Source organism: Mastomys coucha, unplaced genomic scaffold (assembly GCF_008632895.1).
Source record: "Mastomys coucha isolate ucsf_1 unplaced genomic scaffold, UCSF_Mcou_1 pScaffold14, whole genome shotgun sequence".
Taxonomy (NCBI): Eukaryota; Metazoa; Chordata; class Mammalia; order Rodentia; family Muridae; genus Mastomys; species Mastomys coucha.
This window is the reverse complement of record NW_022196896.1, coordinates 111,550,869-111,566,855: the sequence shown is the minus strand read 5'-3', so window position 1 is coordinate 111,566,855 and position 15,987 is coordinate 111,550,869. Positions and strand designations below refer to the sequence as shown.

Sequence of the window (15,987 nt, the reverse complement as noted above, 5' to 3'; positions counted from 1 at the left end):
CTTTCTAGGAGGATCCACTTTGCTTTGCCTATCATAGTACAAGACAGGGCAATAGCACAAGACCTTATCTGTAGAAGCTGATTTAACTGATTTCTTCTTAAAAGCTGCTCTCTGAGTAGCCCACTGAGTCCCCAGATGAGTACAGAGTTAGCTCTCACGCAGAAGAAGGAAATATACCTGTCTTTCTCTGATCCTGGCACAGTACCCGTATTGGTAGATCCAGGCACAGAAGCAATAGGGGTACCAACAGTTCGAAGATTCTGGATTACAGATGACAAAAACTGCTGGCTAGCACTTTCGTACAAATCAAAACAAATCTGATAGGCCATCAGCAGGTTGTCTTCCTTTACCAGCTTTTCTAAAATATCACTCACGGCCTGAGGATCATCTAAGAAAATTAAGCACTGAAATGGATAAAGAACAAGCACATAGTAACTGAAAACGTCATATGCAAGGTACTTAGAGAACGACAAACAGTCCCCAATAAAAACTGTATCTAGCCTCGCATTTCATTCAGAACCCAATACTAAGTAAATTTTTCCTAAAATATCACATTCACAGTCCTAATCCTGTGTCTGGTGGCTAGCAGTATTCAATATTAGCTGCTGAATCAATTTTCACTTCTTTTTATTGAGACAAGATCTCTGTGTATCCCTGATTAGCTAACTGGCCTGGAACTTGCTAGGTATGTAGACCAGGCTGGCCTCAAACTCAAACAAATATCTTCTTGGCTTAACCTCCTGAGTACTGAGACTAAAGATGGGCACTAGCACACTCAGCAATCATCACTTCTTTTAGTCACATCCATAATTTATTTATTTGATTTTTCAAGACAGGGCTTCTCTTTGCAGCTCTGGCTGTCCTGGAACTCGGCTGGCCTGAACCGTAAGATCCACTTGCCTTTTTAAAAAAGATATATCTATATATCTTTATACTTATTACAATGAATATGAAAAATGCTGTTCCTAAGCAGTATATAAAAGCATATATAGTATATTAATTGCATTAAAGTAAATCATGCATATCTCCAGTCAGTGAAAGCTACAGACACTGAAAAGAGTGTAGTAGATCAAAATGTGCAAAAAACTGGGGAAAACATCTACCATTATCTTAGGGAAAGGACTACAGAAGGGGGAAAAATCAGTCTTTCTTTCATACATCTTCTATGCTACTTGAAAATTTTAAGTGGTACCAAAATTGAAAAAGATAAAACATAGCCAATGTTTAGTTGTGTTTTAAGTAATGAGCCCACAGATTATATCAAACTGAATTAAGAACATACACAATAATTTTTAAGTGTTGCGAGATCCCATTTATTAGTAAAAGGAATACACTCCATGTATCTTATCCTCACAGTATGTGCAAAGATCAGCTGAGCTTACCTATACAAAGCCATCACAGCAGCTCAGCAGAAAGAACTGTGATGCACAGGATGTGACACGAGTGGTGTCACAGTGAGGAAAGCAGAGTAAGTACCTGACAAACATTGATGAAATCAGGTTTTTCCAAGTTCATGTAGATTTTAACCAGGACTCTCAATACTTTATTCCGAAACTGCTTATTCTGCATTAAAGACATGCAGAGTTTGAGGCTATAAGCTAGCATTCCTGGGACATCATTCTGAAAGACACAATTTAAAGGCATCATTATTTAGTTACTAAAGCATTATGTATATTGAGAAACCAAATTGTTTTAATTTCCTTTTTTTTCTTTAGGTTTTTCGAGACAGGGATTCTCTATGTAGTTCAGGCTGCCCTGAACCCAGAGATCTGCGTGCATCTGCTTCCTAAGTGCTAGGATTAAAGGCATGTGAACCACCACCTAGCTATGATTTAAACTTAAAAATAAAACAAACAAAACAAAAGAAAAACTAAAAAAAAACTGTAACCCCATTTAGAGGTTAGTTTTGTGACATAAGGCGACATGCAGGAGAGCATCCTGCTCTGAGGCTCCTTTCCAGCCTTCCGCTTTCTCAGAGCGTCTCGAAGTCAATCCTCCTGTCTTCACATTCCAAGTGTGTGGATTAAAGACATGTGCCACACACGTGGCCTGAAGGAATCATAAGAGTAACTACATATTTCTATATCTTCATGGGAAAACTATGTGAAGAAAAAGCAGGCATGGTGGTACTCATCCATGATCCCATAGTTTGGGTGAAGAAGAAGTCAGGAATTCAAACTGGAGGCCACACTGGCCTGCATGTGACTCTATTTCAGAAAAACAACAAAACTAAAACTAAACCAAAACTAAAACAAACCAAAACACAAAACAAACAAGGAGTGAAAATAATTTAATACTACTTAGTGGTCAGTCAGGATATCAGTAAGCGAACACAGCTCCTGTAAGTCATCCTGTTATAAAAACCTGCCAAGTGCTGCATGCTTCAGCCCTCCCCCCCCACCCCCCGCCACCTTGCCGCTACAGCCCCTCTGACTTGCTGCCCACATTCACCCAAAGGTCAGAAAGCATAAAGTGGCTCTGAGTGACTCGAGCCTTTGTTTGATACTCATTTTATTAAAAGGACATAGTGTTCAATACCTTCTAAATGCTTATGTTTATGCCCATAGGTTAGTGGGGCTATCAACCTTGGTCAAAGAAACTTCTTACAGACTTATAACCAGCCACGGTGCTGAGAATAAATGACTGCTGTGAGTTCAGCTCTAACAGACATTTATACCAACCACTTAGGGAGCACTGAGAAATGGAACGCATGTAGATTAGAGTTGAAGGGTTGGGAGAATGGGAGACTGCAAATGCTATCACCTGGACATGACACGACTACTGTATTCATGAGTTCATAGCAGCTCTGGTCACCTGCATAAAGATTTGCACAGGCCCAAACCAGACACCATTCCAACATGGATGAGGAAAGGTTCAACAGACTTTAGCTCTAGCTGAAGAGCTATTAGCAATTGATGGATGTTGAGGAAGGGAAGTCATTTTTCTTTGGGGGTATGACCACTGGTGGGCTGCTATGCTCAGTGGGAGGACACTAGACCCATGTACATTCAGGAAGCACTAATTAGACTCTGTAAGTTATAAAGAAAGACAGACTGATAGGGTGACTCAGTAGGTGAAAACACTCGATAGCAAGACTGACCAAAGTTCATCCTCAAGACTCATATGGAGGAAGGAAAGAACCAACTCCATTGTCTTCTGATTCCTATGCATGTTCTGTAGCATATATGTGCTCCCTCTACACACAAATAAGTAAAGTGCAATGAAAAAAAAAGGAGGTCCCGAGGTGGGAAAGCGACATGATGGGGATGTCTAAGAGTGTGACAGGAAGGTGGGAATGGAAATGATCTATACACACTGCATCCATGTATGAGTGTCAAAGAATCAAATAAAAGTATTCTAAAAAGTCTGAGCAACAGTGGTGCACGCCTTTAATCCCAGCGCTCAGGAGGCAGAGGCAGGCGGCTCTCTCCAGGGCAGCCTGGGCTACAGAGTGAGGACAACCAAGGCCACGCAGAGACACCCTGTCTCAAAAACCCAAAACCCAAAACCAAACAAAACAAAACCAAGAGTTTGCATTTGACTACTCTGTTCTGCTGATTTCCCCATCAATCCCAACCTCTGAAATGACGTTATGTACTTACAGATTCCAGTATAGTCTTCTCAAAGACATCTAGTCTCCTGGTCTCCAGAGCAATGCCAATAGCTTGCTTATACTTGTGATCATCGAGACATCGCTGGAACATTTTATTCACAATGCCTTCCAATCTCTGGTCAATTGGCTTTTTTTCTCCTTCAGGCAAATCTGCATTTTCCACACACTGTTTGGTATAATGATCAATGCATTTTGCTATGGAGAAAATAAAATAATTATTTTGTAAATTGTTCTAAACTACCAGAAAAAGGACAATGTTTACATATATGATCCTGAACACTACAATAAGTACAGAGTAGTAGTTACACATTAAAATGCTAGAACTTCCAATTAAGTCATTTTTATAACAGTAACAACAAAGGACTACGCATCAACACACATTACTAATTATTTCGATCAAAATTATATATCTGCACTTCTAAGACAGCCAGGGATACACAGAGAAACCCTGTCTCAAAAAAACATTTCATTTTAAGTGGATAATCTCAAGTCTTTGTTACAGTGACAGACTACCACACCAATATTTCTAAAATCAACAAGTGAGCCAGACATGGCGCCACACACTACAATCCCAGAACCTGAGAGGTGAAGGCAAGAAGATCAAAAGTTTGATAGCCTGGGATATAAAGAAATATAATGTTCTAGGCTGACCTGGGCTACATAAATAGCAAAATTCATCTTGATAGACAAAACAAAAAATAACAGTAAGAGTTTTAGAGTCAATCTAGGTTTTAATTTCTTACTGTTTTATTTAATAACCATGTATCTTTTCATCTTAAAATCCTCGTTTTCTCATCTGTGCAAGAAGGCTAGCTCCTCACAGGTGTGTTGTAGAACAAATCAAGACTATGAAGAATGGCTAGCATGGTATGAAGAACAAACCCTTTCTATGTTAGCAGCAACTCTATCAGTTAGCTCTGGCAGATGCCTATAGTAATCTCAGCACTCAGGAGCCACAGGCAAGAGAATTCTGGGTCCAGGACTGGCCTTTGATATAGTAAAAACAAAGACTGACAACTATAAAAACTAGCAATCTGACGTCATCATTTCATCAAACTGCTCACTGGACTGGAGATGGTTGTCACTGCAGAGATAAGCTGCACTCTGTCAGGAGCTGGCATAAAGATGGAGCCTGTGTAACACTATTAGATGATGATCAGGAACTTCCAATTAAACTAAGATCTGGCAACACGATATTAAAGTGAATAAAAAGGCTATATCCACTAGAGCAAAAAAGGTATCTGCAAGACATAAACCTTGTCACATGGAAGATAATTACCTATAATAGTCTCCACATATTCAGAATTATCATTGACATTGAAGAGGTCACCTGCTCCAAGAGCATAATTCAGAGACTCCTCAAAAGCCCCCAGGTGATAAAACACCTTTGATGCCACCAGGGCTGCAAACTGCCGACTCCGGAAACCTTCATCTTCATATAAAACTTCTCTGAAAAAAATAAGGAAAGGTAGGCCTCATTTAAGCTGTGGTCTTCCTTAAAAACTCACAATTTAAACACTCAAGCCACAAATCAACAGCAGACTCCTAAATGAGTTATCCAAATTTATCAAAATAAAGTGTTCTCTTACATTTTGTCTACAGACTCAGAAATTTCTGCCCAGAAGTCATTCACAACTGCATTCAATTTGTGTAGTGCAAATTCCTGTAAAATAAAACAGAACTGGATTTTAAAAAGACTTCACATCACGTTTCCTATAAGTGCCCACCAATCAGCCAGGTGTGGGGGTGCACACCTGTAATGCCAGCACTGCTGAGGCAGAGGCAGGCCAATCTCTGAGTTCAAGGCCAGCCTGGTCTCATATAGTTCCAGGACAGCCAAAGCTATGTAGAAGGACCCTGTCTCAAAAAACAAAACAAAACAGGTCTCCACAAGTTTATGGCCAAATTCTCAGTAATATTTATTTTAAAATTTCATGCCTGGCAAATACATAATTTAGGAACTAATGTACTTTTTCTTAGAGTTATCCATTTCTTTTTTGTTGTATTCAAACACAGAATAGCAAACTATGCATGTACTATTGTTTCTTAGAGTGAACATTTCTTCTTTGCATCTCTAAGACTCCAGACTCCTAGTTTACATTACACCAGTTCAGGTATCTAGGGTCACTTGCAGAACATTCTAATAGTTTCCAACTTTAAGAATAATTGTTTTATTAAATTTCTTTGGATGTGTGCATGTGTGTATGTGTGTGTCCATGTGCCATAGGGCGCTAGTGGAGGTCAGTTCTCTTCTGCTACATAGGTTATGGGGATCAAACTCTGATTGTCAAGCTAGGCAGCAAGTGCCTTTTCCTACTGAGAGATCTTGCCTGCCCAGTATTCCACATTTTTGTCAAGTAAAAATATGTATGCACCAGGCAGTGGTGGCTTAATCCCAGCACTTAGGAGGCAGAGGCTGGTGGATTTCTGAGTTCGAGGCCAGCCTGGTCTACAGAGTGAGTTCCCGGACAGCCAGGGCTATAGAGAGAAACCCTGTCTTGAAACAAACAAACAAACAAAAAAAAAAAAAAAAAAAAAAAAAAAAAAAAAAAAAAAAAAAAAAGAAAGAAAGAAAGAAAGAAAGAAAGAAAGAAAGAAAATACATATACAACACAAGAAGCAATGTTCTGTGAGGGTTACTTACTCCTGTGCCTTTTTATGATCTTTAACCCCTACATTAATTTCTAGTATCAAAATACTGTCCTCTCTAGCTATATTTCAATGACTGGCTACAGACTATAGAATGGCTACTTTAAATGATGGGAAATGTAAAGATATCACAAACCCAAAGCTGTTCACAGAATTCACAGTAAGCCAAATGACTTTCTTCTATTCATACCTTAAGCTGTGGCTCTTCTTCATCCAGAAGAGAAATAATTCCAGCTGTAAGACAAAAGGCATGCCACAATTAAGAAACATACACATGCAGATAGATACTGATACTCAGTCAAACCCAACAATGGGGCGGGTGAGATGGCTCAGCTGGTAAAGTGCATGAGGCACAGGCATGGGGACCAGAGGTGGAGCCCAGCACCCATGTACAAAGAAGGGCACCATCCCAGTGCTTCTAAGGGAGAGGCAGAAACAAGCAGAGGCCCCCGTCTCAAAAAAGATGGACAGTGATAGAAGACGTCTGCTACCAACCCGTCCTGAGTTTAATCCCCAGCACCCACTTAAAAGCAAGACATAATCCTAGCAAACACACAGGAAGATACCCAGAACTTACTGGTCAGCTAGTCTAGCCCACTCAGTGAAATCCTGTCTCAAAAAGCAACGTGCAGAGTGATAGAGGAAGACAATATTATTAGTAACCTTTGTCTTCTACATTCAGTGGCGCGCACGTGCTCGCGCACACAGACACAGACACACACACACACACACACACACACACACACACACACACACTGCATCTATACAAAAAACAAGAGACAAGGAAAAAAGTTTTTTAGTGATAATTTCATTAGGGAAACAATTATTTTTCTTTAAAACTGTAGACGTTAGTGGGGATAGGGAAATGGCCAAGCAGGTAAGAGTGCTTGCTTAGCAAGCATGAAGACCGAGTTCAAATCTCCACATGGCCACGTGTACCAGTTATCCCAGCTCTGGTGGAGTTGGGCAGAGATAGGAGGGAAGATCATTGGGGCTTGCCAGCCTGAAGCCTAGATCCAGGATCAGTGAGAGACCTTGTCTCAGAGGAACAAGGCAGACAGAGATAGAGAAACAGAAAAGGAGACAGCACAAGGGAACAGGATACCCAATGTACTCCTCTAGCCTCTGCCTTGGCATGTGTGCAGGGCACACACACTTGTGCATATACCACATAAACATTCTCGTATTCTCTCTTACACCACCACTCCCCAACAACAGCTTTTTACTGTGGGGGACAGGTGTGTGCCATAGCATACATGGATATCAGAGGACAAATGATGGAGTTGGTTTGCCCTTTAACCACATGGGTCCTGGGCATCAAATTCAAGTCATTGTGCTTGGGGAAAGTGCCTTTACCCACTGAGCCATCTCAGTGGCCCATAAATAAAACTATTTAGAAACAACTACAAAAGTGTATATTTTAGAGCTTTTAGACTCCAAAATATTAATATTAACGTTAATACTGAAAATCTCACCAACTTCCTATGTATCGTCTTTTGCCTAGCCCAACTGTTTTAAAAGTATGGTGTCTGGTCCAACAGTATTACAATTACTTAGGAACTTACTACAAGTGTAAATTCTTGGTCTTGCCCCAGAACTTCTTTATCAGACAATATGGGGTTAAGACACAGGAATATAGTTTCCCTGTGGTTCTTGTGTTTACTACAGTCAGATAACTACTCACTTACGTAAGACCAAGCTGGGAAAATTTTTATACAACTTTAGAATAAAATGTATTCACACAAAATAAACCACTAATTGCTGACTGTGGTGGTCCATGCGGTAATCTTAGCATTGTGGAGGTGAAGGCAAGAGTCTCAAGTCTGAGGCTGACCTTGACTCAAAACTTAAAGTAGTATTAACTTAGAAAAACAGTAACATTTCAATTACTTCAGTGTGCCCATGTTAAAGTACCCTCTGCCTATCACAAATAACAAAGTGTGAATATTTATTTTTATATTTATCTATTTATTGTGTGTGACCACATATCATGGTGCATACAACTTTTATAACTTGTATCAATCAGTTCTCTCCTGCCATTTTGGTTCCAGAAACTGAATTCAGGTATCAAGCTTGGAAGCAAGAGTCCTTACCCACTCAGCCATGGTGCTGGCCCACAAATAACAAATGTTACTAAATGACAAGCAGTCTCTGCAAGCACAGTGGCCGCCCTCACCTTAGCCTCAGGGGGTCAGCAGTGAGGAGACTAAACGAAAGCTGTCTTCTCCAGAAGAACACCAAGATTACTAGGAAAATAACAAATGGGAAATCTGTCCTTGTGCTGTAAATAAATCAAATTTTCTTAAATATGTTTCCGTATTGGTTATAAAATCATTCTGAAACACTGAAACTGGTTATTAAAGTGTGTCCCTGTCATTTTGGTTCAAAGGTGTAACTGCTTGCTTCCCCCTGCTAAATACAGTTTTGGCCAACAGTTCCAGCAGTTTTGGGGAAGCCACAAAGGAAAAGGTACAAGATTTAGCAGTAAAATGAAGGCACTTCACTGTTCTAAAAGTGGAAACCTTGGTACGGTGGGTTGTTATGACACATCCAGAACAAAGAGGAGGAAAGATAAATGTAAAATGAAATCATTTTAACCACTAAATGCCTTAATTGACTATTGAAACACTTAGTAACTAGTGTGTGTGGGTGGGGAGGTGTGGTCCGGATGGTAGACCAGAGCAGTGGACATGCGGAATGATCTTAAGTAACACAGAACTAATCCTGAAGACCCTGGTTACCTACCACAGGCAATGTTGCATTGGAATGCCTTTCTTTTTTTTTTTTTTTTTTTTTTTTTTTTACCAGAGGAGATGGATCTTTGGACTCTCTTGTGTGGTTTCAACTGTGACTGGTGTCTTACTTGGTTTCCTGGCACAGCAATCAGCCTTCAATGATGAGCACAGCTAAATCAAATATGCTATATACGCCTACACGAATATTTCCTACTTGAAGACAAAACAGAATCCAACTTTGGACAGGTGAAGACCTCAGTCCTTTTTTTTTTAAACTTTATTTATTCTACATGCAAACGTTCTGTCAGCATGTATGTATGTGTACTGTGTGTGCTCAGTGCTCACAGAAGTCAGAAGTGGTCATCTGATCCCCAGGAACTAGAGTTCTAGATAACTGTGAGCCACCATGTGGGTGCTGGGAATCAAACCCAGGTCCTCTGCAAAAGCAACAAGTCCTCTTAAGCACTGAGCCATGTCTGCCGCTCCTGACCTAAGTGCTTTTGAAAACTTCTATGAAGCTGGAGCGATGTTCAGCGGCTAAGAGCACTACTTGCTCTTACAGAGGACCAGGGCTCAGATCCCAGCACCCGCTGACAGCACCACCTACAACTCCAGTTCTGGGGAATCCGATGCCCTCTTTTGACATCCACAGGTACCAGGCCACACAGGCAGTACACATACATACACAAAAGTAAAGCACTCACACATAAAATAAATAAATCTGAATAAAAATAAAAGTTCATGTCATAACAGAAACTTACTAGATGCTGTCTTAAATTGTTGACTCAATTAATAGCAATATTTTCCTATTATTTATCAATATAGAGGTATATTCTGGAAATATTACTTGAAAGTTGAAAATGGTCAATTCAGGAGGTCAGAAGAGGACAGAGGGTAGAAAACTAATTTTTAAAGCTTGTCTGTGTTCCTTCCTCTATTTGCTTGTGTTAAATCCATTCCACTCAAATTCATGCTTCCTTCCAGTAAATAAGTAGTAATGTCTTTGTCCTCGTTCCCTTTCACAATCAAATCTCTCAAAAAAACAAATCAAAACAAAAATGGTATACATTGGCCTCCTATTCACCATTGCTTTTAGCAAACACAAGCGTCCAGTGAGTAAATGGATGACTACTAGTCCCGGGACTCTGGCCTTTGTAGTGCTACGGAGAGATCCTAAGCCCTGGTCCTAAGCTAGCTAACTTGAGCTGACAGGAAACAAAATGTCAAAAAGCTCGGAGCAGAAGCTAATTGTGTTCCATAAACATAAACTGAAAGCTGTAAATGTGTATTGTTATCATCCCAGTGTTTCAGGGCAGCACCTCAAAGTCCTTAATTCTGACGCCACAAAGAAGGTAAAATTTCCATCTATTCCTACCAAGTCCTCCTTCAGTCTGCTCTAAAATCTCAGGGGACTGATGTCTTCATTCAAGGCACACTTTTAACATCTGCCACACACTCGGCAACGTCCTTAGAATTATGGAAACGGGTCTCCTGCCCAAAATTCTACTCTGGAGTTCAGTGTAACAGCTTAAGCCAAGTTAACATGGTCACTACAGAACTGTGATGGAGAGAGAGGCAGCTGCCAGTGGAGAGTCCGAGTGTTTCTAATAGAGGGTTAAAGCTAAGGGTGAACACCTAAGGGCTACAACACCTCCTGAGAGAAAAGGCTGGAGTGGGAACAGTTTGTACCAGAACTCTTAAGTAGGAGAGAGACTGAACAAAAAGTCTAGCGTGCTTAGGATGTAATGGGAGTGAGAAACATGACACAAAGTCCCCAAAGCAAATTTGGAGCCGGAGGAATGAGCTTAGAAAAATTATTGGTGGGAAGGCAAAAAAAAAAATGTCTTGGGCTGGAGAGATGGCACAGCTGGTAAGAGCACTGACTGCTCTTCTGAAGGTCCTGAGTTCAAATCCCAGCAACCACATGGTGGCTCACAATCACCGGTAATGAGATCTGATGCCCTCTTCTGGTGCGTCTGAAGACAGCTACAGTGAATTACTCCGGAGGAAGCAGGGCTGGAGCAAGCGGGGCTGTTCTGAGTTCAATTCCCAGCAACCACATGATGGCTCACGGCCATCGGTACAGCTACAGTGTATTTATACACATAAAATAAATAAATCTTTAAAAAAAAAAAAAAAGGTCGAGGCTAATCTAAGAGACAAAGGTGGCCTGGACTACATTCCAAATGAGGTGGCTATTTCTGGGCCCACTCTAACAGTACTCTATTCCCCACACAACTATGATCAGGGATGCTTACACTCTGAAGACCAGTGGTAATGGCAGGACCTAAGACTATACTTACAAGTGGCAAAAAAAAAAAAAAAAAAAAAAATCTAGTATTTACCACCAGAGCTAACTGGAAAAATAAGAAAAGAAAATGCTTCTTTTGATGGGAACTAAAATTCACTGGAACCATCTGTGTCTATCGGGCCAAAGTCTAACTTCAAGTACAAACACTTCTGCATGTGTTTGAAAATAACCACTTAAGGGGTGGAGTGGTGCACATTTTTAATCCCAGTATATGAGAAGCAGAGGTAGAGGATCTCTGTGAGTTTGAGGACAGCCAGAGCTTCACAGTGAGACCCTGTCTGAAAAAAGACAAAACAACAAAAGAGAAGGGGGCGGGGAGAACTGTTCGATTCCCTAGCATCTCTACCAATTCCCTTAGGCAGTCTTCATAAAGATCAATCTTCATTTAAGCTTCCCACCATACAGAGCACTGCCTCCTGGGAACCTGTTTGTTCACAATCAAATACTTGTAGAGCAAGTACAGAATAAGAAACAACAACGAAGCAAGGGGATGTAAGCATCGAAGCTGAGAACAGCTATATGCAAATCAAGCCTGTAGTGGTGGGCTTGAAAATCTCCATTTAGAAGTTCATCTCCACACCTTCCCATTTCAATAGCCATTACAAGGGTCTACGTATAAAAGTACACAGGTGTACGAAACCGGCGTGGCAGTCCTTGAGGATCTAAACACACACAGTTAGGTGGCTGTCAAGTCAATGCTGGCTTCGCGGAACGAGGTTCTTTAAGTGAATGCGGTAGCCCCAGAAACCCAGCCACCTCAAACCTAATTTTCGGACTTCCAAGAGAAGATAACTCATGGAGGAGCCAGAAGCACTTAGTGTAGCACTTAGGCTGCCAACCCAGGAGCTGCTCTAAGATGCTTACGATGACACCGGAGCCCATCCCAAACCGAAACACCTGCGGGGAAGGGTTGGGGTGTGGGGGGGGTCTCTCGACCAAGAAGCGGACAGAGAATAAAGGTCCAGCGACCGCCTAGGAGCCCGGTCCGGTCCTGGCACGGGGGTGTGGCTGGAGAGGGACGCCCAGGTTGCTACCTGGTCCTACCCTACGAACTCAAGGGGCCTGCAGTGGCCTGGCCAGTTTCCCAGCCCTTGATCCCCGCGGTGGGCCTGGGGCAGAGGGGCCTCGCAGGCCGGCGCTCGACCCGGAGGTGCCCAGTCACCCGCCCTGACTCAGCTAAACGCCGGCGCGGCGGCGGATCCTCCCTGGGGCGCCTGCTCCCGGCCGCACTCACCGGCTGAAGTGATCATGGCTGCGCCCTGCCCTCGCCGATCCGCTCGTCCACAGTCCCGGCCAAGCCCTGGATCTGTCAGCTCAGGGCCCGCTGGCTCTACCGCACCTCCAGGTTCCCGGGTGCGCTGCTCAGTCAGACCCCTCCACAGGCCGCCGGCTCGCTTCTAGCCGAGGACCCCGCCCGCCCTAGGGCTGCCCGCATCTCCGCCTGAGGCTTGGCGCAGATCCACCTCCACGCCTGTGTCTTCCGTGCAGCTTCCGCCTCTCGGGATCACGCAGCAAGGTAAAAAGCATGCCGTTGTTTTTTTGTTTTTTTGTTTTTTAATAACTCTCCGTGAGGTCAGAGATCTGGCCGGCTGCGAATGAACATTCATTTGCACTTGCCATCAGGCTTCAAATTAGACACCCTTGCAAAGAGAGGCCCACTCATCACCCGCCATTGCTAAGTGTGTTAGGGGAGGTATGAGCAGTGCTCGCGGCGCCACCTAATGATGTGGCGGTCTCACTGCAATAATGCCCATCAACCCAAGACTACAGAGAATACAGGGAAGTGTTTTCTTAGAAAAGCGACTGAGGCAGAAGGATCTTGAATTCGAGGCCAGCCTGGGCTATAATAGATCTGCTATCAAAGTGGGGGAAGGTTGGGCTGGTGAGATGGCTCAACAGGTAGGAGCCCTGACTGCTCTTCCGAAGGTCCTGAGTTCAAATCCCAGCAACCACGTGGTGGCTCACAACCACCTGTAAAGAGATCTGATGCCCTCTTCTGGTGCATCTGAAGACAGATACAGTGTACTTATTTATAATAATAAATCTTTGCGTCAGGGTCTACGGGAGCTAGCAGGGTTGGCCGGAGCGAGCGGAGGTTCTAAAAGTCAATTCCAACAACCAGATGAAGGCTCACAACTATCTGTACAGCTAGAGTGTGTATCATGTACATAAAATAAGTAAAAAAAAAAAAAAAAATCTTAAAAAAATAAAGTGGGGGTGTGAGATTCCAGGAGGGACTCGATGCAATCTGCAAGAGGCTTTTTAGAGGAGTCTGGCCCCGAGCGCGGTCTTAGGCAGCTTTTTATTTCTGTGCAGTTGTTGGGGCAAAAGGGAAGACTGGGGTAAGGGGAAGGTACAGAGTGGTTTATGATTGGTGCTGGCTCGTGCTAGGGTCCAGGGACGGGCTAGCCACCTGGCAATTGTTTTGGGCCGGGTTGTTTCTGGGTTCTGGGACCAGGTCGTCTTGGTTCCCTTGTTTCTGGGTTCTTGGGAACTGGCCTCCCGCTGAGTATAACCAACGGCTAAGTTCCCACAGTATAGCTTGAAAACTTAATTTTAATCTCTCAGGGGAAGGTGGTGTTGGGATACTGCTGGAGAGACGGCTTGGTCGCTTAAGTGGTTGCCATAGAAGTGTGAAGACCTGAGGTGAGACGGCTTGGTCGCTTAAGTGGTTCCCATAGAAGTGTGAAGACCTGAGGTTGAGATTGTATTTCCAGCGGCCAGTGTAAACCCAAGCTGGAGGAGGTGAAGACAGGTGGTGGCTATCTGGGGCTCGCTGGCCAGCCTGTGTAGCCAGTTGGTGGGCTCCAGATCTAGAAAGAGACTCTGTTTAATCATAGCACTCAGGAAGCAGAGGCAAAGGCAGGAAGATCTCTGTGGATTTAAGGCCAGCCTGGTCTACAAGTGGGCTCCAGGACTGCCAGAGTTGTGGGTAGGGAAGGGTGGGAGAGCAATTGAGGAAGACACCCAATGTCAACCTCCGGCCTGCTTGCACATATGTGTATATATGTGCATATGCATATATATGTTTGGCACAAGCTTGCCTCCATGCCTGTGTATTTTGTATAGCCTCATCCAGCGAAGGCTTCCCGCCAAATATGAACACACACACACACACAAATAGACTTTCCGGGTGTCAAACATGGTGATATACCCCCTGGGAGGCAAGGGTGGGCAGACCTCTGTGAGTTCTAGGCCAGCCTCGTCTCCATAGTGAATTCTAGTGACGTAGGAGTCATACAGTAAGACTGTGTTTTAAAAGGGCCGTTCATAGAGTTGCTTAGTGGCTAAGCGTCCAGAGGACCCAAGTCCAGTTCCCAGCACCCACATCGAGTAACTCACAACTACTTGTTACTCCAGCTCTGGGGGAATGTGGTCTCTCTTCTGGCCTCCACAGGTACCTATACTCAAGTGCACATATACACACAAATAAGTAATAAATACATCTTTAAAAAAGAAAGAAAGAAAGCTGGGCTGGAGAGATGGCTCACCTACTGCTCTTCTAGAGGTCCTGAGTTCAATACCCAGCAACCACATGGTGGCTCACAACCATCTATAATGGGATCCAATGCCCTCTTCTGGTATGCCTGAAGACAGCTATAGTGTACTCATATAAATAAAATTAACCTTTAAAAAAAGAAAGGAGGGAAGGAAAGAAGCCTGCCTCCAAAATACAAAAACTTCACAGTACTTTATTATGATAATAAACTAGTCTATTATAAATAATAAGAATGGGGGGATTTTACATAATAGCCCAGGTTGTCTTCGAGCTTTCTTTGTAACTGAGGAGAACCTTGAACTTCTGATCAAGGTCTGGTTGGGGAATGCAGGAATTCCAGATGTGTGCCACAACATCTGGTTTTTGCAGTGCTGACAATTGGACCAGGGCCTCCTGCATACTAGGTAAGCACTTTACCTACTGAGCCACATCCATAGCCTCCATAAGACCTTTAAAACCTTACTTCTGGAACAGCTAATACTGTACAGTTTACATGCTTCACAAGGCAGAAGTATGACTGGGTGTGGTTGCTCATTCAGAAGGCAGAGGCTGGGGAGCTCCATAAATTCAAGGTCAGCCTGATCTATAGTGAGTTCCAGGACAGCTGGTGCTACGTAGAGAGACTCTGCCTCAAAAAACAAAACAATGGGCTGGTGGGATGGCTCAGCAGGTTTTGGTTGTTGGTTGATTGGTTGTTGTTTTGTTTTTGGTTTTTTGAGACAGGGTTTCTCTGTGTAGCCCTGGCTGTCCTGGACCTCATTCTGTAGACCAGGCTGACCTGGAACTCAGAAATCTGCCTGCCTCTGCCTCCCAAGTGCTGGGATTAAAGACGTGTGCCACCACTGCCCGGCGGCTCAGCAGTTAAGAGCACACTGGCTGCTCTTTTGGAAGTCCTGAGTTTGATTCCTAGCAACCACATGGTGGCTTATGACTATCTCTAAAGGGATGTGATGCCCTCTTCTGGCATGCAGGTGTACATGCAGATAGAGCATTCATACATTAAACAAATACATAAATTGAAAAACAGAAATATTAAAAACAAAACAGATCGGAAATATGTGATAATATATAGGAAAAAATATGTCAAAGGAAGCCAACAATGCCCTGTATTCTGGTCTCCTTGTTAGCAAGTGCTAGAAAGCTCCTGGCAAAAAGTTCCTGATACATTGTCAGAATTTTG

General features: G+C 43.1%; 1 protein-coding gene across 1 annotated transcript in view; it reads right to left on the bottom strand.

The window, feature by feature from the left end:
• Psmd1 (proteasome 26S subunit, non-ATPase 1) overlaps positions 1–12,724 on the bottom strand; it is a 76,861-nt gene extending 64,137 nt beyond the window's left edge. The window contains exons 1-7 of the mRNA XM_031368250.1: positions 12,543–12,724; positions 6,453–6,496; positions 5,203–5,276; positions 4,893–5,062; positions 3,603–3,808; positions 1,477–1,620; positions 178–404 (exon numbers count right to left, since the gene is read on the bottom strand). Coding sequence (XP_031224110.1) covers positions 178–404; positions 1,477–1,620; positions 3,603–3,808; positions 4,893–5,062; positions 5,203–5,276; positions 6,453–6,496; positions 12,543–12,558 — 881 coding nt within the window. The 5' untranslated portion in view covers positions 12,559–12,724. The remainder of the gene's footprint in view (positions 1–177; positions 405–1,476; positions 1,621–3,602; positions 3,809–4,892; positions 5,063–5,202; positions 5,277–6,452; positions 6,497–12,542) is intronic.
• Positions 12,725–15,987: the final 3,263 nt, after the last annotated feature.